The 23332-nt window shown below is 41.9% G+C and overlaps 1 protein-coding gene across 4 annotated transcripts in view; it reads left to right on the top strand.

Annotated features, from left to right (window-relative positions):
* NCOA7 (nuclear receptor coactivator 7) overlaps positions 1-23332 on the top strand; it is a 164314-nt gene that overhangs the window by 88469 nt on the left and 52513 nt on the right. For all 4 annotated transcript variants that reach the window (XM_070376291.1, XM_070376293.1, XM_070376292.1 and 1 more), the window contains 2 exons: positions 17517-17596; positions 21521-21628. In XM_070376291.1, the coding sequence (XP_070232392.1) occupies positions 17517-17596; positions 21521-21628 (188 nt within the window). The remainder of the gene's footprint in view (positions 1-17516; positions 17597-21520; positions 21629-23332) is intronic.

Here is a 23332-nt window from a genome sequence, read left to right as displayed (position 1 = left end):
CATGTGAAGATTTCCCATCTGTCATTTATTATTGTTTCACTTTGCAAGTTCAGAAAGCCAAAGCTGTGCTATTTTGATAAGTTAATTCCTACACGTAAAATTAGGTTAAACCACAGACCTACAATAGCATTATTCTTCTGTTCAAAAATAATGTTCATTCTAGTACTTCAGAGTTCAAATTAAAGGGTTAAAATGGACTTTGATGTGAAAGGAAGATATCAAGACCCTAATTCATAATTTTTAAAAATCAAGCAGGATACTCGAGGGACTAGGGTATAACATAAATTGAAATGATTAAGGTGGAAATAATTGGGCCTGTGCTTCTTGGGGCCATTAAGGAAATCGAACTAATGTTTAAAGTGAAGTCTTCTCATGAAAGCCTAGGTGGTGAACAGGTCCAATCTGATGAGTGCCCCGGAAAAGTGCTTTCATGAGCGAAACTTACAGTTTAGTTCAGTTCAGTCGCTCAGTCATGTCCAACTCTTTGTGACCCCATGAACCAAAGCACGCCAGGCCTCCCTGTCCATCACCAACTCCTGGAGTTTACCCAAACTCATGTCTATCGAGTCAGTGATGCCATCCAGCCATCTCATCCTCTGTCATCCCCTTCTCCTCCTGCCCTCAATCTTTCCCAACAATCAGGGTCTTTTCTAATGAGTCAGCTCTTTGCATCAGGTGGCCAAAGTATTGGAGTTTCAGCTTCAACATCAGTCCTTCCAATGAACACTCAGGACTGATCTCCTTTAGGATTGACTAGTTGGATCTCCTTGCAGTCCAAGGGACTCTTGAGTCAAGAGTCTTCTCCAACACCACAATTCAAAAGCATCAATTCTTCAGCGCTCAGCTTTCTTCACAGTCCAACTTTCACAATCCAACTCTCACATCCATACGTGACCACTGGAAAAACCATAGCCTCGACTAAACGGACCTTTGTTAGCAAAGTAATGTCTCTGCTTTTTAATATGCTATCTAGGTTGGTCATAACTTTCCTTCCAAGGAGTAAGCGTCTTTTAATTTCATGGCTGCAGTCACCATCTGCAGTGATTTTAGAGCCCCCAAAAATAAAGTCAGCCACTGTTTCCCCATCTATTTGCCATGAAATGATAGGACCAGATGCCATGATCTTCATTTTCTGAATGTTGAGCTTTAAGCCAACTGTTTCACTCTCCTCTTTCACTTTCATCAAGAGGCTCTTTAATTCTTCACTTTCTGCCATAAGGGTCAAAGTGACCTGCATATCTGAGGTTATTGATATTTCTCCCGGCAGTCTTAATTCCAGCTTGTGCTTCTCCCAGCCCAGCGTTCCTCATGATGTACTCTGCATAGAAGTTAAATAAGCAGGGTGACAATATACAGCCTTGACGTACTCCTTTTCCTATTTGGAACCAGTCTGTTGTTCCATGTCTAGTTCTAACTGTTGTTTCCTGACCTGCATACAGATTTCTCAAGAGGCAGGTCAGGTGGGCTGGTATTCCCATCTCTTTCAGAATTTTCCACAGTTTATTGTGATCCACACAGTCAAAGGCTTTGGCATACTCAATAAAGCAAAAGTAGATGTTTTTCTGGAACTCTCTTGATTTTTCCATGATCCAGTGGATGTTGGCAATTTGATCTCTGGTTCCTCTGCCTTTTCTAAAATCAGCTTGAACATCTGGAAGTTCAAGGTTCACGTATTGCTGAAGCCTGGCTTGGAGAGTTTTGAGCATTACTGTACTAGTGTGTGAGTTGAGTGCAATTGTGAGGTAGTTTGAGCATTCTTTGGCATTGCCTTTCTTTGGGATTGGAATGAAAATACCTTTTCCAGTCCTGTGGCCACTGCTGAGTTTTCCAAATATGTTGACATATTGAGTGCAGCACTTTCACAGCATCCTCTTTTAGGATTTGAAATAGCTCAACTGGAATTCCATCACCTCCACTAGCTTTGTTTGTAGTGATGATTTCTAAAGGCCCACTTGACTTCACATTCCAAGATGTCTGGCTCTAGGTGAGTGATCACACGATTGTGATTATCTGGGTCGTGAAGATTTTTTTGTATAGTTCTTCTGTGTATTCTTGCCACCTCTTCATAATATCTTCTGCTTCTGTTAGGTCCATACCATTTCTGTCCTTTATTGTGCCCGTCTTTGCATGAAATGTTCCCTTGGTATCTCTAATTTTCTTGAAGAGATCTCTAGTGTTTCCTATTCTATTGTTTTCCTCTATTTCTTTGCAGAAGAGCTCGTTATATTTAAGCAGAAATACTGGGAAAACTGAACTTAAACTGTTGCCAATGTTTGCAGGTTATGGATTAATGGTATAAATAAATAGGTGAAAAAATAAAAACCTTAACAAAATGTTCCCTTCAAAGGAGCAAAGAGGAGAGGCACAGACTTCTCCACAGCAGCGAACAGCAGAGGAATTAAACTTCTTCAGAATTGTGAAGTGAAAGTTGTTTTCCAGATTCAAAGATAACAACATCCTCAGACATACTAAGGTCTCAGGAAACAGACCTTTTGTGTCATTCCTTTCTTAAAATAAAGTTACTGAGCGGGAGTGATGTTCTTTTCTGAGACCCATGTCGAAATGTAGTCCTCAAGAATGAAAAAGTCATTGTATAAAAGAATTGTTGGTGGTCAGTATTGTAACTAATTAAACATAAAATTTAAAAATACATAATAATCATTGTAAATGTGGCTTTAAATATGACTATAAAAAAGCATCACCCTTCTTTTTTCTAGCTTTATTGAGATATCATTGACATAAAATTGTGTAGGTTAATGTATACAGTATGTTGATATATGGATATATTGCAAAATGATTACCACCCTGGAATTAGCTAATGCCTTCATTTGGTCACATAATTACCATCTCTTTTGTGTGGTGGGAACATCTAAGATCCACTCTCTTAGAAACTTTTAAGTATAAGGTACAGTATTATTAACTGTGATCACCACGCTGTTCACTAGATCCTCAGAACCTATTTGTCTTATCATATCCCTGGAAGTTTGTACCCTGATCAGCATCTCCCTGTTTTCCCCCGCCCTACCAGTTCCTGCTAATCTGGCTGAGTTTTGCTCAAGGGAAACTCCTTCCTTTTCCTCTCACAACTCCAGCCCTCCCACTAACACAGTGTATTGTAACCCGTTCTGGTCACTGAGCAGAGCAGCTGTGTCTGACAGAACCTGCTGTACTCTGAGTTCAAGTTGAGAGTCTAGTCCTTTTATGATCATGGTGCTCTGCATCATGCAAATCTTGTTTCCTGCTCAGTCAATTGTGTGATACCCACTTTGTGTTACGAGAAATCTCACTGTTGGTGGAACACTCAAATGTGGTTTGGGCTGAGAGAAGGACAGCAGTTCAGACTCAACAGGGTTAGTGATTTTTCAGTTGGAGTGATTTTGAAAAATCAAATTAGAACTGACCTGGGGAGTTTGCAAAGGAAAAATACTGACAGGAGGAATGTGATTGGGTCTTTTTTGGAAGGCAGTCTGGTCACTTTTATCAGGAGTTTTACTTTGGCACACTCTTTGACCCAACAATTCTTTTTGCAGAAGCTTACCCTAAGGAAATGATTGTGCGTGTCGATAGATTTGACCATAGAGACTATCACTGCATTGTTTAAAATAGTGGGAAAATTAAGATAACATTAATAACTTAACATGGAATACTATGTGTCATTTTTTAATGATGAAAACCGGTTGATGATGTGGGAAATTTTCACAGAATACTGTTACAGTGGAAAGGGAGGTTGGCAATAGGGTATAGACTATGATTCCATTTTTGTTTAAAAGAAGGAGAGCTGCTGAAAGAAAGTACATTTACCATAAATCAGATGTTTCTCTCTGAACCAGGGTAAAATGGGTTCTTTTGTTCCACTGTATTTTCAAATGACCACAGATAGTTTTGATTTATATAGAATTGTTTTTCACATTTCCTAAAATTTCTCCTAAGGCTGAAATGTACTCAGTTAAGGCCTTGATCTATTTATACAAAAGGGAAAAAGACATTTTGAGAAAATTTTTTTTCAGAGGGTGGGAAGGTGAGGAGAAGCAGCATCAGACATAAGGGAGAGTAGAAAGAATGTTTTGGGTGAGTGTCTCCTGTGGGCTAGATGCTTTAATTTCATTATTTAATTTTCTAATCATCATGATCTACTGCAGGCAGTAGTAGCCTGTATTGTAAATGAGAAAATCTAGAAGCTGAAAAACTTTCAGAAGGTCCCACTGCAGCTCTGCGTGAAGCCGGGTTCAAGCCCAGCTCTGTGATACTGAAGCCCCAGTGAAGCCTCCCTCATCTTTCTTGCTTTCCCCCCAATCTACTGTGAGAGAAAAATAAGGCAAGAGTTAAATAACATTTTCATGTCTTCTCCCCTGCCCTAAGAACATTGTTCTATCTTAGTGAGGAATAAAAAGGTGACTATGCATGGAATTTCCTTTTTCCTTGAGCTGTAATGAATGTGATGATAAGGTTGAAAGTTCTCACTTAATTACCTGACCCAGTCACATATGTAGTTACATTCAGAACACTCAGTGACTTTACAACTAAATCAAATGCGGAGAGAAATAACTGGTTCTTCGGAGTCAGAGTGAGACTAGTTCGCTTATTCCACAGCATTGTGTCGGTGGTATAGTGGTGAATCTTCATTCATTCTGCATACGGGTGAGGGCGTGATCAGAGCGGAGGGTGGTACTGGGCTCTGAAGTAGAGGGTTCTGTGAGAGACAACTCCTCCTCTGCCCTTCTTCCAGCCTAGGTTTTACTTCAGCGTGACTCATTTTAATCGAGGACTGTAGTGCTTGTGATGTGCTTGAAGGAAGGTAAATAACACCTACTGAAGACATTTCCCTTTGTGTCAACAGAGGATGAAACATGGTGTTCACACTGAGTACAGAGTTCCTCCTCAAGTTCCCAGACTCTCCAGGCTCTTTATGGCATGGCTATCTAAAACTTTATTAATGGTTTATGATCAGTTATTCCAGAAATTACCCTTAGAATGCTAAACAACAATACTGAATGTTTTAATTGCACTCTTGACTGAGGCAGGCTAGTGATATGGAAAGTGTGTATCATCAATAGAGAAAATATGATATCTTTAAGCAAAGACAAGTCCTATGTTTTCTTCAAGAATATTTATGACTTGACATTTTACTGTTAAATCTTTGATCCATCATCTGCTTTGACCTCAGAGCGATATGGTTTTATCTCCAAACGTTAGCTAGTGCTCACCATTATCATTTAATCATAGTCCGTAAGGTTTCCTGAGTCCTTTCTTTGCACTTTGTGGAGTGCTTTACTGGATTGAATTGCCTTATCTAATCCTTACAGTAACTCTCTGGGAGAGTCCATTTGGCATTCCCATTTTACACCCTGAGAAACCGCCGTAAGTCACTTGTCCAAGGTCACGCAGTGAGTCAGGGACAGACAAGGATTCATTCTGTGTGCCTGATGCCAGAGCTTCCACTATAACACGAAGGTAGACATTTATGTGAAAACGAAGCCTTTTCTTACTGGTTTTAAAGTGTCACGCAAGTGTATGTTCCTCGGTTCTTTGTCTCGTCACAACAAAGATTTGGAGCAACGGACATTAAAGCCCTCGGCGCGTCACAGCTCTCGGGTCTTGGACAAATTGTGCTACAGCTCTTAGGCAAATCAGTGTTACAGCTCTATTTTATTTAGAAAATAGCAGGAGAATCCAAGACTTGAAGAGAAGAGAGTGGAGGAGTGCGTGGGGAGGGAGGGAGAGAGAGAGAGAGAGCACATGCATGCGGAAGAGAGAGTCCGTGAGAAAGTGCTTTGGCTCCTCCTTTTATATGTTTTTTTCCTCCACCTGGGCCTGCCCTATGCAAATTGGGCTTAGCCAGGGGTGCTATTTGTTCTGTTTGTTCTGCCTGAAGTCTTCACTCTGGTCCTCGGACCTTCCTTGTCTTTTAGCCACCGCCATTTTTGACTCCTTTTCCTTATTCTACTTGCCTAACAAAAGGTACCTTTATTTTACATGAAATTCTTTCAATACCAGGCTTCCCTTGTAGCTCAGATGGTAAAGAATGTGCCTGCAGTGAAGGAGACCCAGGTTCAATCCATGGGTTGGGAAGATCCTATGGAGAAGGAAATGGCACCCCATTCCAGTATTCTTGCCTGGGAAATCCCATGGACCGAGGAGCCTGGCAAGCTGAGGTCCATGGGATCTCAAAGAATTGGACACGACTAAGTGACTTAATATACACACTTTCAATACAGCTCTGACATTTGGTTGTTTCACTACAACCAAATGTCACTCCTCCTGCCCCCAATCCCTCCCAGCATCAGAGTCTTTTCCAATGAGTCAACTCTTCTCATGAGGTGGCCAAAGTACTGGAGTTTCAGCTTTAGCATCATTCCTTCCAAAGAAATCCCAGGGCTTATCTCCTGCAGAATGGACTGGTTGGATCTCCTTGCAGTCCAAGGGAGTCTCAAGAGTCTTCTCCAACACCACAGTTCAAAAGCATCAATTCTTCGGTGCTCAGCCTTCTTCACAGTCCAACTCTCACATCCATACATGACCACAGGAAAAACCATAGCCTTGACTAGACGAACCTTTGTTGGCAAAGTAATGTCTCTGCTTTTGAATATGCTATCTAGGTTGGTCATAATTTTCCTTCCAAGGAGTAAGCGTCTTTTAATTTCATGGCTGCAGTCACCATCTGCAGTGATTTTGGAGCCCAGAAAAATAAAGTCTGACACTGTTTCCCCATCTATTTCTCATTAAGTAATGGGACCGGATGCCATGATCTTCGTTTTCTGAATGTTGAGCTTTAAGCCAACTTTTTCACTCTCCTCTTTCACTCTCATCAAGAGGCTTTTCAGTTCCTCTTCACTTTCTGCCATAAGGGTGGTGTCATCTGCATATCTGAGGTTATTGATATTTCTCCCAGCAATCTTAATTCCAGCTTGTGTTTCTTCCAGTCCAGCATTTCTCATGATGTACTCTGCATATAAAGTAAATAAACAGGGTGACAATATACAGCCTTGACGTACTCCTTTTCCTATTTGGAACCAGTCTGTTGTTCCATGTCCCTACCCTCATTTCTCTTTCAAAAATAATTTTGGATAATCTTCTGTATTATGCTTCTAGTCTTATATATTTATGCCTAGTTGTCAATATTTCCCTTCTAAGAAATTTTGTTTTAAATTTTTACCTAAATTGCATATAATTTAAAAGTTAATTTGAAGAGAAAGATATTTATAAGAATGATATTTTCTATTAGGAACATTATATGTACTGCCCTTTATTCAAGCTTTTGTTTATATACTTCAGAGAACCTTTAAAACTTTCTTTCTATGTCTCTTGTCATTGTCTGGCTATATTTATTCCTAGATATTTTCTAGTTTGATACCAGTATATCTGGGACTTTTCCAAATAGTTTCTATTACAAATGTAAAAGACTGTTACATCTGGTCACCTTACTGAACAATTTTACAATTTCTGAATTTTTAAAAATTTATTTAGGCCGTGCCAGGTCTTAGTTGCATGTGGGCTTTTCTCTAGTTACAGCGAGTGGGAGCCACTCTCAGTTGCGGTGAGTGGGCTTCTCATTGCAGTAACTTCTCATTGCAGAGCGAGGGCTCAGTAGTTGTGGTTCCCAGACTCTAGAGCACAGTGGTTGTGGTTCCCAGGCTCTAGGAGAAGGCAATGGAACCCCACTCCAGTACTCTTGCCTGGAAAATCCCATGGACGGAGGAGCCTGGTGGGCTGCAGTCCATGGGGTCGCTAGGAGTTGGACACGACTGAGCGACTTCACTCTCACTTTTCACTTTCATGCATTGGAGAAGGCAATGGCAACCCACTCCAGTGTTCTTGCCTGGAGAATCCCAGGGACAGGGGAGCCTGGTGGGCTGCCGTCTATGGGGTCTCACAGAGTCGGACACGACTGAAGGGACTGAGCAGCAGCAGCAGCAGCAGCAGCAGAGAGCAGTGGTCGCGGTTCCCAGGCTCTAGAGCGCAGTAGTTGTGGCGCACAGGCCTAGTTGCTCTGCAGCCTGTGGGATATTCCTGGATCAGGGATCGGGCCCATGTCCTCTGCATTAGCAGGTGGATTCTTTACCACTGAGCCACCAGTGGATGTTTTTATGATGTTGGCTCTATAGGTAGATAACTTATCTGCTAATAATCAAATTTTCACTTTTTTCTTTTCAGTGTTTAAAACTTTTTTATGTGTTGCTTTGAATGGGGATTCCAGGAAAAAAAAATTTGAGTATAAACCGATAGTAGGAGTTCCTGTATGTATTTTGGTTAGTGTTTTACTTTTTATATTTGCTTTCGATTTCTGCTACAAGAATGCTTCTCAGTTTACTCAGGTATGACTCAGGAGGGTTTAGAATAGGGCTTCTGGTGCTTAATTTCTAGAGACCATTGGGAAACCAGCGGGTGCCTGGTGTTCATTCTGCACAGGTGTTACCTTTCAGGGTTCTGAAAGGGGACCTCCAGTAAAGGGCAGGGATTCCCTCTTCTCGGATTTCCAGGCTGTCTTCTTATATTTGAAGTGTTTCTGTTTTCATCTCCACTACAAAGTTTATTCTATGCCCGTCGATGCTTGTGGTTTAGCCTTGCATGACATTATGTTAGCCTCTTTGTTGTAATTTAGTGGGCTGGAAGATTCTCTGCCCAGAAGCATAAAAGCTATGCTGGAAGTGCTCTCAGGCACTTATCTTCACAGAACAACAGGAAAAAGAAGAGTGGATGGAGTTTGTACAGTGCCAGTGGGTGTCTCTCCCACTGCAAGCCCTGGAGTCCTCTGTAAGGCTGGGGTGGGGGCCTCACCCGTGTGTTAGTTTAGGCTGCATTTAGGTAATTAACAAGCCACTGCAGTCCTGAATGATGTCATGAAGTCATTCCCTTTTCATTCTTATCGGGAAATTGCTTTTGGTGTATATAACCTTTAGGGTTTCATTGCTTTTTCAGAAGCCTATTTCTAATGAATGTCACAGAATAAACATTCTTCATCATGTTAAGGGAGTTTGCTCCTATTCTTAATTTTCTAACAGTTGGATTTTTTAAAATGTTGTATTTTTTAAAAAATATAATAATGGCTATTTAATTTCATCAGATGGTTTTTTTGGCATGTACCGAAGTGATCAGATAAAGCTTTTCTCCTTTAAACAATTTATAATCATCTATCGCATTAATGCTATATCATTCTCATATTTCTGTATTCAAACTTTAACATTATTAATGTTACTGTTGTTGTTCAGTCACCAAGTCGTGTCTGACTCTTCAAGACCCCATGGACTGCAGCACACCAGGCTTCCCTGTCCTACACTATCTGCCAGAGTTTGCCTAAGTTCATGCCCATTGAGTCAGTGATGCTATCCAACCATCTCATCCTCTGTTGCCCTCTTCTCCTTCTGTCTTCAGTTTTTCCCAGCATCAGGGTCTTTCCCAATGAGTCAGCTCTTTGCATCAGGTGGCCAAAGTATGGGAGCTTCAGCTTCAGTGTCAGTTCTTCCAGTGAGTATTCAGGGTTGATTTCCTTGAAGATTGACTGGTTTAGTCTCCTTGCTGTCCAAGGTAGCATTTGTTAAACACTATGCCACGCTCTGAGATAAACTGTGCCCATTATCTCATTTAATCTTTTGAGCAACATTGTGAGACGTCCATTTTACAGATAAGGAAATGGAGGTACAAAGATTTTAAGTGACTTGTTCAACATTGCACAGCTATGAGGGTTGATTGGTGAAGCCACCTCATTTTGACTCCAAAACCAAATTGCAATCAGAAAAAATGTGCTGCGATTCATGGGGTCACAAAGAGTCGGACACGACTGAGCGACTGAACTGAACATAAGGGAAATGGTACATGACCTGACTGATTAGTATCAAAGTGTGCCATCTCTTTCTAGTCTGGGGCTGTGTCTGTCATTGGAAACAGCTTTTCCTGTTTACGTATCAGGATGCCCTTTTCTTAGAAAGCTCTAGAGAGACACTGGAGAAGGAAATGGCAACCCACTCCAGTATTGTTGGCCTGGAGAATCTCATGGACAGAGGAGCCTGGCAGGCTACAGTCCATGGGTTTGCAAGAGTCAGACACAACTGAGCAGCTAAACTACCATGAGACAGGCATCAACAATTACTGCCGCACTGATCCCCCTCTTTTGGATGTCATGGAAACCATCCTTCCTCTTTGGACAAGTGTGTAGTGATTTCTGTGCCGTCAGCCTCACGTCCCCCATTCAGATGGTCTTGTGATAAGGATGCAAGGAAGGAAGAGAACTGATCAAGAGGAGTACGGGAAGAAGGGACACACAGTAAGTGGAAGGCCAGAGCAAATTTGATCCTGATAAAATTTGAAAACCTGGTAATTTTCAACATTCTATTTGTGCTTGTTCAGACACAATTGAAGCGACTTAGCAGCAGCAGAAGCAGATAGTTAATAAGAGGAAAAACAAAGCTACATACTGTCTTTTCTGTCCTTCATCTATCTATGTAGAGCTTATGGAACCAAGAGCCAGGGAATTCACCAGTGTCTCTTGTTTCGGTTTTCAAGGACAGTAATGGATAATGTTCACTGTCCTGACTTCACTTAGTCTCCAGTGGTCTGTGCCTGGAACCACATGCCCATGTTTCAAGGTCATGGATAGTATCTCATTTTTGCTGGATTTTTTTCAAAACCAAAACACATAACCAGAGCTGCATTCCTTAAGTCCCTCTACCCTTTCTCCCTCCCCCAACCCCAGCACACTCACGTACCTGGGTTACTACTTGAATCATCAAAAATTCCCTTTTGGGATCTGAACTTCTTTTGTCTTTTCCCGTAAGTCTGTTCTCCATCTCTGGTAGGCAGAATAATGTCCCTTACCCCTTCACAGAAGGTGTCCGTGTCTTAATTCCTGAAACCTGTTAGGTTACACACAGAGGTGAATTCAAGTTGTGGATGGAATTCAGGTTGCTAATCAGCTGACCTGAAGGAGGAGAGCATCCTGGGTTATCTAGGTGTGCCCAGGGTGGACACCAGAGTGCTGAAGAGTGAGAGGAGGCTGGCAGGAGAAACTGGAGAAATGGCAGTGTGAGAGCACTCGGCTTGATGTTGCTGGCTCTGCCGACTGAGGGAGGGACCTTGAAGCCAGGAAGGCAGGCTTCTTCCGAGATGAACAAGCAAGGAGCCAGTCTTCCCCTTAAGCCTCTAGAAAAGAGCTGCCCGCCAACACCCTGAATTTTGCCCAGCGAGACCCCATGTCAGACTTGAAATGTATAGAGCTATAAGATTATAAGTTGGTGTCTGTTTAAAATTCGGACCCACTTGATTTGTGGTAATGTCTTACAGTAGTGGCAAATACATCGTGTCATTCTCCTAACACGGGTGGCCATGACGGAGGGGGTTTGTTTATTCCTTCCATAGTCTGTCACCTTGGTGTTGAGACCCAGCCCTCAGGGAAACCCTTACTGCTTCTTCCTGTTGCTTCTTTCAGTATTTATATCTTTGAAACCTCATCTTTGCCGCAATAACTCTTCCAAATTTCACAGCCCCTTACGCCCCAGTCCTGTCTTCAAACTTTCAGCAGCTGACCTTTTCCCTACTTTACTGAAAGGGTCAGCACATCTGTCCTGAGATCCCTTCCCTATTCACCGCAGGACCTCTGTGACCTCCCAGTTACTCGTTTCCAGGTTTCCATCTCGATTCTCAGGGTAACATTTGGCAGTGTCGGTACAACCCTCCTTTAACTTGGTTTCTGTGCTTTTGTGACATAACACTCATTTTCCTTTCTTCTCAACCTTTCCCACCCCCTCCATCAGCCACATTTCTTTTTACCTCCCCCACCCCCAACCCCCACCAAATCTCAGGCTTCTGTAGGTTCTGTTCTCAAGCCTCAGATATTCTCTTAAAATGTATCCCCTTGGCCATGATAAGTTTCCTTTACATCCAGCCTTCCTGCCTTTCCAGGCTCTGGACTTTCTCCTGAACATCAACTTCTGTTAGCCCCAAAGCACGGAGAGAGAAAGGAGTCTTTCAACAAACATTATCTAGGATGTCCTCAGATGCCGGAGCCAGTAGCCATGTGTTCCAGACACCCCTGGCCTTCCTGTGGGCAGAGAAGGGATGAGGAGGCAGGACCTGTGGCCAGGGCATCAGGTCAACGCTGATTCCTCCATTGCCCATTTCAACCCTTCTAGGACTTATGAGGAAACAAGACAGTTTAGGCAAAAGGACCTGTATTTCATTCTTCCAGGGTTTTGTTCAGTACACTTATTGGACTGGGAAAAACTGTCTCTGGAAACTTTTCAGAGGTGGGGCAAACAGGAAATACAGTTGCTTTCCTCTGAATGGCTTCTGAGGACCACTTGGCCAATGTTCTCCTCTGGCAGTAGATACTTCTAAATGATTTGCTTTTGTAAGCAGGGGGAGGATTTGAATTTGGGCAGGTGTAACAGATCTGAGGAAGAAGGAGAAGGGAGTGGCAGAGGATGTGATGCTTGGATGGCATTACCGACTCAATGGGCATGGATCTGAGCAACCTCTGGGAGAGGGTGAAGGATAGGGTAGCCTGGCATGCTGCAGGCCACGGGGTTGCTAAAAGTCAGACATGAGTTAGCGACTGAACAACAGAAAGGTCTAAGGAGGCCTGAAGCTCGAAACAGAGATGTCAGGTATCATTAGGAAATAACTGCATCCTTGCGGATGGCCCTGAGTCCTCATCTGAAATGCTAGCAGCAGAGCCCCTCCTGAAACCCGGCAGAGAAGTTCTCTCCGCAGGCAGTCCAGGGCTCTGCCCCATTCTCCCCAGTGCTTCGTGGACCATGTGCTGCAGAACTTGTGGAGGTAATGTATCCAAGACTTCACTTACTGAGAGGAACAGCTAGCCATCTTGAAAACTTACTGCAAAAAAATATTTAAGAAGCAGTATGACTGTGTGGATCACAACAAACTGTGGAAAATTCTTAAAGAGATGGGAGTATCAGACCACCTGACCTGCCTCTTGAGAAATCTGTATGGAGGTCAGGAAGCAAAAGTTAGGATTGGACATGGAACAACACACTGGTTCCAAATTGGGAAAGGAGTACATCATGGCTGTATATTATCACCCTGCTTATTTAACTTATACGCAGAGTACATCATGAGAAACGCTGGGCTGGAGGAAGCACAAGCTGGAATCAAGATTGCTGGGAGAAATATCAGTAACCTCAGATATGCAGATGGCACCATGCTTATGGAAGAAAGCGAAGAAGAACTGAAGAGCCTCTTGATGAAAGTGAAATAGGAGAGTGAAAAGTTGGCTTAAAGCTCAACATTCAGAAACCTAAGATCTTGGCATCTGGTCCCATCACTTCATGGCAAATAGGGAAACAGTGGAAACAGTGGCTGACTTTATATTTTTTTTTAGTTCCAAAATCACTGCAGATGGTGACTGCAGCCATGAAATTAAAAGACGTTTGCTCCTTAGAAGAAAAGTTGTGACCAACCTAGATAGCATATTAAAAAGCAGAGCCATTATTTTGCCAACAAAGGTCCGTGTAGTCAAGACTATGGTTTTTCCAGTGGTCATGTATGGATGTGAGAGTTGGACTATAAAGAAAGCTGAGCGCCCAAGAATTAGTGCTTTTGTACTGTGGTGCTGGAGAAGACTCTTGAGAGTCCCTTGAACTGCAAAGAGATACAACCAGTCCATCCTAAAGGAAATCAGTCCTGAATATTCATTGGAAGGACTGATGCTGAAGCTGAAACTCCAATACTTTGGCCACCTGATGCGAAGAACTGACTCATTTGAAAAGACTCTCATGCTGGGAAAGATTGAAGGTGGGAGAAAAGGAGGACAGAGGATGAGATGGTTGGATGGCATCACTGACTCAACGGACATGAGTTTGAGTAAACTCCTGGGGTTGGTGATGGACAGGGAGGCCTGGGGTACTGCAGTCCCTGAGATCGCAAAGAATTGGACACTAATGAGGGACTGAACTGAACTGATGAATCCTTACCTTGGGCTATAATCATATGAAGACAGATTGGGTCCTTAGAACGTGTCAATTACTTCTCAGCTTTCTGTATTCAGTCAACTGTAAAACCTAATGTTTGGTTTATGGCTTTGGTTCCGATGATGTTCCTGGTGTGATGTTCTATCAGTGAAAACATTGCCCATATTCAAACTCATCAGGCCCATTGATTTGTATTGGTAAATTGGTAAATACCCATGTGTAATGGGTATCACACTAAGGCACACACCTCAAATATTTCAAAATCTTAGACTCTGGAGGAAATGTTGTTATTTTTTTTTTCCTTCTAAGTATATTATTACCGTGTTTGCTGTTTTTCTGGCCTATCCACCTGTGTGGAAGAAAAGTAATTTTTGTACTAAATCAGTTGTACATAGTCAAGTTTATCTTGAAAAGTTCAGCCAGCACCTGGTTTTCTTTGGCAGCTGAATAATATGAAAACTCATGATTTGCTGGCATACAACAGGACCCGCACTGGGACCAGAGATGACTGTGTACAGCCTGTGGAAGGGCATGAGCTGAAGCTGCCACAGATGGAAAGAAGCAGCAGATTAGGCTCTAGAAATAGGAAGCACCTACAGAAGGATATGAAGAGACTGTGCTGAAAGCAGGAGGACCTAAAGGGACAGCTGTTTATGGTGGCAAAGAAAAGGGCAGGAATGTGGGGCAGAGAGTGGAACTAAGATATTAAAAGGAATGAACACCATGCAGATGATGAGAGTTTTAAAATACTCTCCTTGATTTTTTACTAGACTGTATGGAACCTCCAGATTCTCCTCCTACAGAATCTGGAGATCTGAAGCCAGTAGAGTCTCATCTTACTAAAATAATTTAGATGTGATTGATCACCTAAAGGAAGAGAAACCTTTTTTTTTTTTTTTATAATCTAGAAGATTTTGGGGCTTCCCTGGTGGCTCAGACAGTAAAGAATATGCCTGTAGTGCAGGAGACCTGCGTTTGATCCCTGGGTTGGGAAGATCCCCCAGAGGAGGGCATGGCAAGCCACTGCCATATTCTTGCCTGGAGAATTCCATGGACAGAGGAGCCTAGCAGGCTACAGTCCATGGGGTCACAAAGAGTCAGACACAACTGAGTGAATAAGCTTATAATAGATTTTCAGAGTGTCTCTGGTTCTACAAAGGACTAGAAAAGGACTCTAATAGCAATCTATTTTTTTTCTCTTGGTTTTTAGTTTTAAATAATATAAAGGAATTTCTTAAAAGGCAGAGAAATCCCATGTACATTGACTATTTCACATTCCTGTGTTCCCTTCCATCCTCATCCAGCTTATCCGTGTTTGTTAGGTAGTTGAAATGATACTGGTGGTCTGCACGTGGGTATGGGGGGCTGTAGGGTTTCAGATGGAGAGGTCCTCATCTCCCCTTCTGTTTCTCTCCCCCTCCACTTCATTCTACGGTGTTCAATCTGTGTGGGCTTTTGTTTGGGGGTAGCCTTAAAAAGGGAGAAGGCAATGGCACCCCACTCCAGTACTCTTGCCTGGAAAATCCCATGGATGGAGGAGCCTGGTGGGCTGCAGTCCATGGGGTCGCTAAGAGACGGACACGACTGAGCGACTTCACTTTCATGCATTGGAGAAGGAAATGGCAGCCCACTCCAGTGTTCTTGCCTGGAGAATCCCATGGATGGAGAAGCCTGGTAGGCTGCAGTCCATGGGGTTGCACAGAGTCGGACACGACTGAAGCGACTTAGCAGCAGCAGCAGCCTTAAAAAATGTGGCTAGCTGTCAGAAGGCTCTTTGAAGAGATCAGAACTGTAATTCATGGATTCCCTCAGCCATCCCAGAAGAAGTCAGAATTAGAGATGGAATTTCTTGGAAAGATCTGTAAATGAGCCTTTTGTCTAATAGACAGGAGACCCTCCAAGTTCTTGAATGTTATACCAGCAGGAACATTGCCACCTTGGACTGAGGGGAACGGAAAGAAGATAAAATGAAATAATACTGATCAACTCCTGAAATTCTATAAACAGAGAACTGAAAGAAGATGAAATAAGACTGATCAACTCCCCAAATTCTATAGGCAAGGAACAGGTTGATAAAACTGTTCAACCGCAGGGACTTCGCTGGTGGTCCAGTGGCTAAGACTCCACGCTCCCAATGCTGGGGACCCAGGTCAGGGAACTAGATCCCACATGTCACAACTAAGACCAGGTACAGCCACACAAATAAATAGAAGTATATTTTTAAAAAATGTGTATAGTTTTGTGTGCAGCTGTTTTTAGTATACATAATGGTACCACTCTGTACATACCATTCTGTTTCTCTCTAAACATGTTTTGGTGTATGCTTCTGGTGTGTTATGCCCTGGGATTCTAGGCAGTACTTAGATATGTTTTGCTTACCCTCCTGCTCCCCACTGCCACAGATAACTCTGTTCTATGCACCCTCCAGCAGGTCACTCACTTTCTGATATCTCCTGGGAGAAGATATGTATCTGTGGGTCAATTTGCTGAGTCGTACTGGTGGCTCAGTGGTAATGAATCCACCTGCCAATGCAGGAGATGTGGGTTTGATCCCTGGGTCAGGAAGATCCCCTGGAGAAGGAAATGGCAACCCACTCCAGTATTCTCGCCTGGAAAATCCCATGGACAGAGGAACCCAGCGGGCTCCAGTCTGTGGGGTAACAAAGAGTCAGACACGACTTAATGACTAAACAACAGCAGCAGGCTGTATATAATTTGCTGGAATGGCTGTACCAGTTTACATTCCTTGTAGCAGCTTGCATCTTTCCCAACCCTAGAATTATCCAGCTTTCTGATTTTTGCCATGCTAATAGCTTTAAATGATAGCTCATCTTAATTTGCATTTTTCTGATCTCATACAAGTTAGAGCATCTTTTCATAGTTAGTTCAATCTTGTGCTTTTTGTCACTTAAATGTATATCCACTGATATATGTCTCTGGTTTTCAGTGTCCAGATTGTTTATATTAAGAGATATTTTGTCATAGCAACTAGGTTGAATCATTTGTAGCTGCCAAACTACTAGGTTGACTGGTTTTGGCCTCTAAAAGCAGCTTGATCTGTGGTCCAGATTAATGTGTTGTTGAACACAGAGGTCTTTCCAAGTATTCACTATGATAAATGATACTGCAGTAACCATATGCTGTGCCTAGCATTTTCCTTGTTTTGAATTTTTCCTTAGGATAAGTAAGGGAAAAATTACTGAGTTGTGGACATTTTAATGGCTGTTGTTACATATTGACAAATCACTTTCTAAAAGGGCTGTGCTGATTTACGTTGCATATCACTTGTATCACCATACTAGTTAACTTCCTCATTATACAGTGTCGCGTAAACAAATACTTGGTTAACTGTAAGGTGCAACCTCATTGTTGTTTGTCCTATTTAACTGCAGTTAACATTAATCATTTATTCAAGTATACATTGATGACCAATCTGTTTTTATGAGTTTGGTCTATTTGTGCCTTCAGCCCATTTTTCTTTTAGTGTCTTTTTATTTTTTCAAAGTCATTTTGAGAATGGGTTTTAATATACTGTAAATAACCCTATCCTCAATTCCTGAAAATGAAATCATTCACTTATATCATTTTATTCCTCAGATGACAATCCAAACAAAACACATGATAAAAAAGAGAAGAAGATGGTGGTTCAGAAGCCCCATGGTACTATGGAATACACTGTAAGTATAAACAGGTAGTACTGTTTGTTAATACCACTAGATTTACATAATGTTTCTCCCTGACACATCCCGCCCCTTAGCTGCCTTCCTCTCCTGTAGCCATTAAATAGCAAAGCTTCTTAAGACCTCAGTCATTTCTCCTTTGTGTAATTTTTCCCTGAATAAACCTATTACTTGAATTACCTTTGATATGCCTGCTGCTGCTGCTGCTAAGTCACTTCAGTCGTGTCCAACTCTGTGCGACCCCATAGACAGCAGCTCACCAGGCTCCCCCTTCCCTGGGATTCTCCAGGCAAGAACACTGGAGTGGGTTGCCATTTCCTGCTCCAATGCATGAAAGTGAAAAGTGAAAGTGAAGTCGCTCAGTCGTGTCCGACCCTTAGCATGGTCTGCAGCCTACCAGGCTCCTGGGATTTTCCAGGCAAGAGTACTGGAGTGGGGTGCCATTGCCTTCTCCTTTGATAGACCAATGATGAGTAATTTTAGGTCTCCTTCTTAGACATGCTTTCTGACTTCCCAAACCATACGTTCAGTTGTCTACTCAACAGAGTCACTTAGACCTTCAGGCTTGGCCTGTTTTCAAGAAGCAGTGACTCCATCATCCATACATTTCTACAAACCAGAACCCCAGCCTGAACATCATCTTCCTATCACTCTCCACGTTCATTCTTCCTTTCTGTGACCATCCTGCAACTCGAGGGCAGATCCCTTCATTTGACCGTCTCATAGAAATGTGTTCTTTTGCATAATCTTTATCAGTTTAACAGTGTTGATCCACTAGTGTAATTGTTGGGTTTCAATGTCTGTCTTGTGCCTTAATTCATATACCCACGGAGACAGACCAGATCCCATTTGGTTGCCATTCTAATTCTTGCAGGGTATTAGACCTCCATATGGTTGAATCAGCAGACGAATGATGCAGTGCATGTGTCCATGACTGCACCTCCCCATTATGTACTCATCTCTCCCATCACACCATGAGTTTCTGGAGGCCGGCAGCTGTGCATGCTTATCCCAGGCCTGGCACCAAGTGGGCACTGTTATAGATCTGTTTTTATTACTTTGAACTGGCATTGCTGAGGAGTGATCTCTGATTTCTAGAAAGAAATTAACTGCTGTTGCCCCTGCCCCTGTGTTTTCCTCGTGTGTATTTATTTTCTACTCATTATGTGTGTGCAATGCCTGGCTCTCTATATAAGGCAAGGAGCAAGGCCTGTCCCTCCCTGGCATTTCTTCTAGAATGATGAATCTTCTCCAAGCTTCTGTAGCATCACATTTGACAGGTTGTTGCTGAACCATGGAAAGATGCCGGGATTCTTGGCCTCCAGAGAAGAAGAATTCAATCTGGGGCCAGAGACAAGGTTTAATAAAACTTTAAAGTTTTACTAAAGTATAAAGGAGATAGAGAAAGCTTCTGACATAGACATCAGAAGGAGACAGAAAGAATACCCCCCTGCTAGTCTTTAGCTGGATGTTATATAGCTACTGCTGCTGTTGCTGCTGCTAAGTCGCTTCAGTCGTGTCCGACTCTGTGCGACCCCATAGACGGCAGCCCATATAAACAGGCAATCGAATTAGTAATGCAGATCTGTCCACCTGATTGATTTATGTTATGGAGATTAGTTGGCCAGTTATTTTGTATACTTCTCATTATTAAAAACTTTGTGTTTAGAGAACCATGACCAGAGCCACTTACACAATTGCTTGCATTGTTCCAGTGCTGTGGATGTCAAGCGTTCTGTTTAGTTTCAAACATTTAATGATATAAGTATCCCTCCCAGGTTCTGTAAGTTGGCTCTGTATATATGTTTTATCCTTATGCAATACCTGCAGATTGCTAAAATTTTCCTCCTTCCTGGAAGCCCCTATACATAGTATCCTCAAGTTTTTGTGTAAAAATGTGAAGCCAGTTTATTGATCACTTGTCATATGTATCTCCATTTGGATGAAGAAACCGAGGAACAGAGAAGTTAAGCAAGTGACTCAAGGTCACACAGCTGGCAAGTGGCAGATTTGGAATTCAGGTCCAACAGTTTGACTCAGTCTGTCTATATTATCAATCTGTGTCTTCTACTGACTCTAAACCTTGAAAAACCAGGGATTTGAATATATTATGTAAATATGTACTACTTGAAAAAATATTTTAAAACTTTTTTGTTAACCTTTAGTACTGATGATTTTGCTCAGGGTAAGGTAGGGGCATCTGTTAAGTTTTCAGTAACTTTAAAAAAATTATGTATGATATCATGTATGAAACGAGATGCCAGTCCAGGTTCGATGCATGATACTGGATGCTTGGGGCTAGTGCACTGGGATGACCCAGAGGGATGGTATGGGGAGGGAGGAGGGAGGAGGGTTCAGGATGGGGAACACATGTATACCTGTGGTGGATTCATTTTGATATTTGGCAAAACTAATACAATTATGTAAAGTTAAAAAAAAATTATGTATTTCTATCTTGTTCTAGAAATGTTTGAGGTAGTTTTAGTGTAATCTGTAACTATGAACTTGGTTATAGTTCTGGGACAGTTATAGAACTGGGACAAGTGCATGTAGTCGGTGGGCTTTTGATAGGAGGGCAGTGAGTGGTAAGTGGAACTCTACATCTGTCTCATTTCACTTGCTTACAAACTCCTTCAGCCACCTCAAATCTCCGCCTGTCATTCAAGGCCCGCCTGGCGGAGCCCGTTGTGCTAACAGAGGTAGCCCCCAGTGTTGACCAGGACTGTAGTTGGGAGCATCTCAGTGACAGTTGTCAGAGGGACGTCCTGCTAACAAGTTCCATCCAGTGACCCTGGACAAGGAGGCTGTCCTCGGATACCGACCTGACCAGAGGCGGCAGACTTCTTTTTGGGTGGAGCTTTTCCACTGAGCTTTCACACCTTTTCTTTTTAAATAATTTTATTTATTTATAGCTGTGCTGGGTCTTCGTTGACACTGGGGCTTTCTCTAGTTGCGGCAGGCGGAGGGCTACTCTCTAGTTGGCGGTGTCAGGGCTTCTCACCGCAGTGGCTTCTCTTGTGAAACACAGGCTCGGGGCGTCTGGCTTTCAGTAATTGCAGGGCGTGGGTTCCGTAGTTGCGACTCCCAGACTCTAGGTCATAGGCTCCATTGTGGCACGAGGGCTTAGTTGCTCCACAGAATGTGGGGTCTTCCCAGATCAGGGATCAAACCTGTGTCTCCTCCATTGGCAGGTGGGTTCTTTACCATAGAGCCACCAGGGAAGTCCAGTTTCACATCTGCTTACAGCCCTTTTTATTCCTATTCCCCCTCTATTAGAGAAGGACAGAGATATGAACAGCTGAGACATATCCCAAATTTTATAGATTTAAAGAATAGCACTAATTTGGCTGACTGTGGGAAATTGTCATGTTAATGTCAGTGAACAATTTTTGGTAGCTGATCTGAGTCCTTTTAGATTTCCATGCCTTTCACTGTATTCACTCATCAAATATTTAAATGCCTTCTAAGTGTCAGGCACTGTGGGGAAAATGGTATTTTAACAGGCCACAATCCAGGAGCCTGAAGTACAGTAAAGAGACAGGCAAATCGACAGAAAAATGCAAAGAGAGAAACTGGCTCCATTTCCCCTATGAGTAGTATTATGTGTAATATTTCTTTTCTTCTTAGCTTTATATTATACTTCATAGACCCTCTACTCCACACACCTAAGTTGTGCCAGAGTAAGTTTAGAAATCTATTAGTGGACAGTGAAATTTGCAAATAAGGGAACCCAGAAATGAATAATACTTAGACTTTTTTGTTAAGAGTTGAGAATGTATTTGCTTTTTTCATAATATATTTGGATGTATGTGTGACTTTTTTATGGACTCATATCAAAAATAGATTAATGTGACTATCAAGAGAAAGGTTTTGTCTGTCTTTTGCTTTGTGTATTGAATCTTGTTTGTTTGATTATTCTAGGCTGGAAGCCAGGACACCCTAAACTCCATAGCACTGAAATTTAACATCACTCCCAATAAATTAGTGGAACTGAATAAGCTTTTCACGCATACTATTGTTCCAGGCCAGGTAATGATTTTCTTATTGAATTTTCCTTTAGAAACGTTTTACTTGTAGAAATTTATTTTCGCCGCCATTTTTAATGACTTGCTCTTAGTGTCTCAGGACTGTCATCATTGTTATTGTGTCTTGGTTCAGTCTCTTAGATCCGAGACTTCTGAAAGCATCCTGATGCTTATGAACTGTTCAGAGATAAATGCTTTGCAAATGATTAACACAGTTGACTTAACTGTCCTTTGTGTTAATAGATGTTTCCATCAAGAAAAGTTAAATTAATGTAACTTTTTTCCCTGTAGAATTTCATACAGATATTCTTCAAATGTTTAATTTAGAATTGCAAGTGTCAGTTTAGTCCACTCATGGGGTATATAATAGCCATCGTTTTATTTTAAATTAGGCAAAATTTTTGTCATTTTGTCCTTCATGTGATACCATGACAAAAGTAATCAATCTGGCCAAAGGTGGAGACATTCAGCAGGATTAAGAAAAGGCCACAGACACATGAAAAGACTCTCATCATTGCTAATTGTTAAAGAAATGCAAATAAAACTACAATGATGTATTACTTCACACTGGTCAGAATGGTAGCCATCAAAAAATTTACAAATAAATAAATTGTAGTGACATTGAGTTCTTTCATGGTGGATGCTGCTACGTCTAAGAATAACTTCACTCAGGCAATGGTAGTATTCTTTGCATTTATTTCAAGGGCAGCAAACAAAGCCACCAGGCTATAAATTGGCCAGTTTGTACTATCATGCTTTTGGTATTTATGTCCTTGTCATAAATGAGAGAAATTAGTATACTGCCAGTACCAGGTAATTGAGGGCAAATATAAATTAAAATTTTTCAAAAATTAATACATTTTTATCTCTTCAAAATTAATAGATTTTAGTCATTTTTATTGGGTTTCTTATAGTCTGGGATATTGCTGAATAATCTGTTAACTGACCCGTAGCAGAGAACCTACGCATATCTTTACTAATTCAAGCTGTAGCCACTGGAACTTACTAAGATAATTTAGGGTGATTCTTTATTCTTTTACTAAGTCCATGAACAAAATAGTTTATTGGTACTGGATTAAGGTCCACTACTAATAGGAGATATAGGAACTGTCTTAATATGCCCTGTTGTTGTCATTCAGTTGCTCAATCATGTCCAACTCTGTGACCCCATGGACTGTAGCACGCCAGGCTCCTCTGTCCTCTGCTATCTCCTGGAGTTTGCTCAAATTCATGTCTATTGAGTTGGTGATGCTATCTAATCATCTCATCTAACCATTTTAATATGCATCCTTAAGGATAATAATACAAAAATAGGTGCCCCAAAGGTTCATTTCCTTTGACCCTTTAATAGCTATTAAACTTGGGCAAGTCACTTCCTTTTTGACCTTGGTTTCATCTCTGAAATGAGGGGTTGGGCTACATTTACTCAGATGGTCCTTCTTGCCTTTACTATGCTGTGTAGCCCTCATATAGCTAAACATTTATGTGCTGTTGGTTGTCCCAAGATCTGGCTGTGCCATGATTTTTCTGGCAAAGATGAGGAATTAAGAAGAATGATCCAGACTCACTTCCACGTTGAAGGAGGACGTATAGTGACTGGGCTTGTCCAAGTTGACGCTGTCACTTCTATCTACAGTACAATGGGCTATTTAAGCATAGGAATGATCTCTTTGATTTGACATTTAGAATGTCAGGCAATAGAATCTCA

This window comes from Bos mutus, chromosome 9 (genome assembly GCF_027580195.1).
Source record: "Bos mutus isolate GX-2022 chromosome 9, NWIPB_WYAK_1.1, whole genome shotgun sequence".
Lineage (NCBI taxonomy): Eukaryota > Metazoa > Chordata > Mammalia > Artiodactyla > Bovidae > Bos > Bos mutus.
The sequence above is the reverse complement of the archived record's forward strand: the minus strand, read 5'-3'. Positions and strand labels throughout refer to the sequence as shown.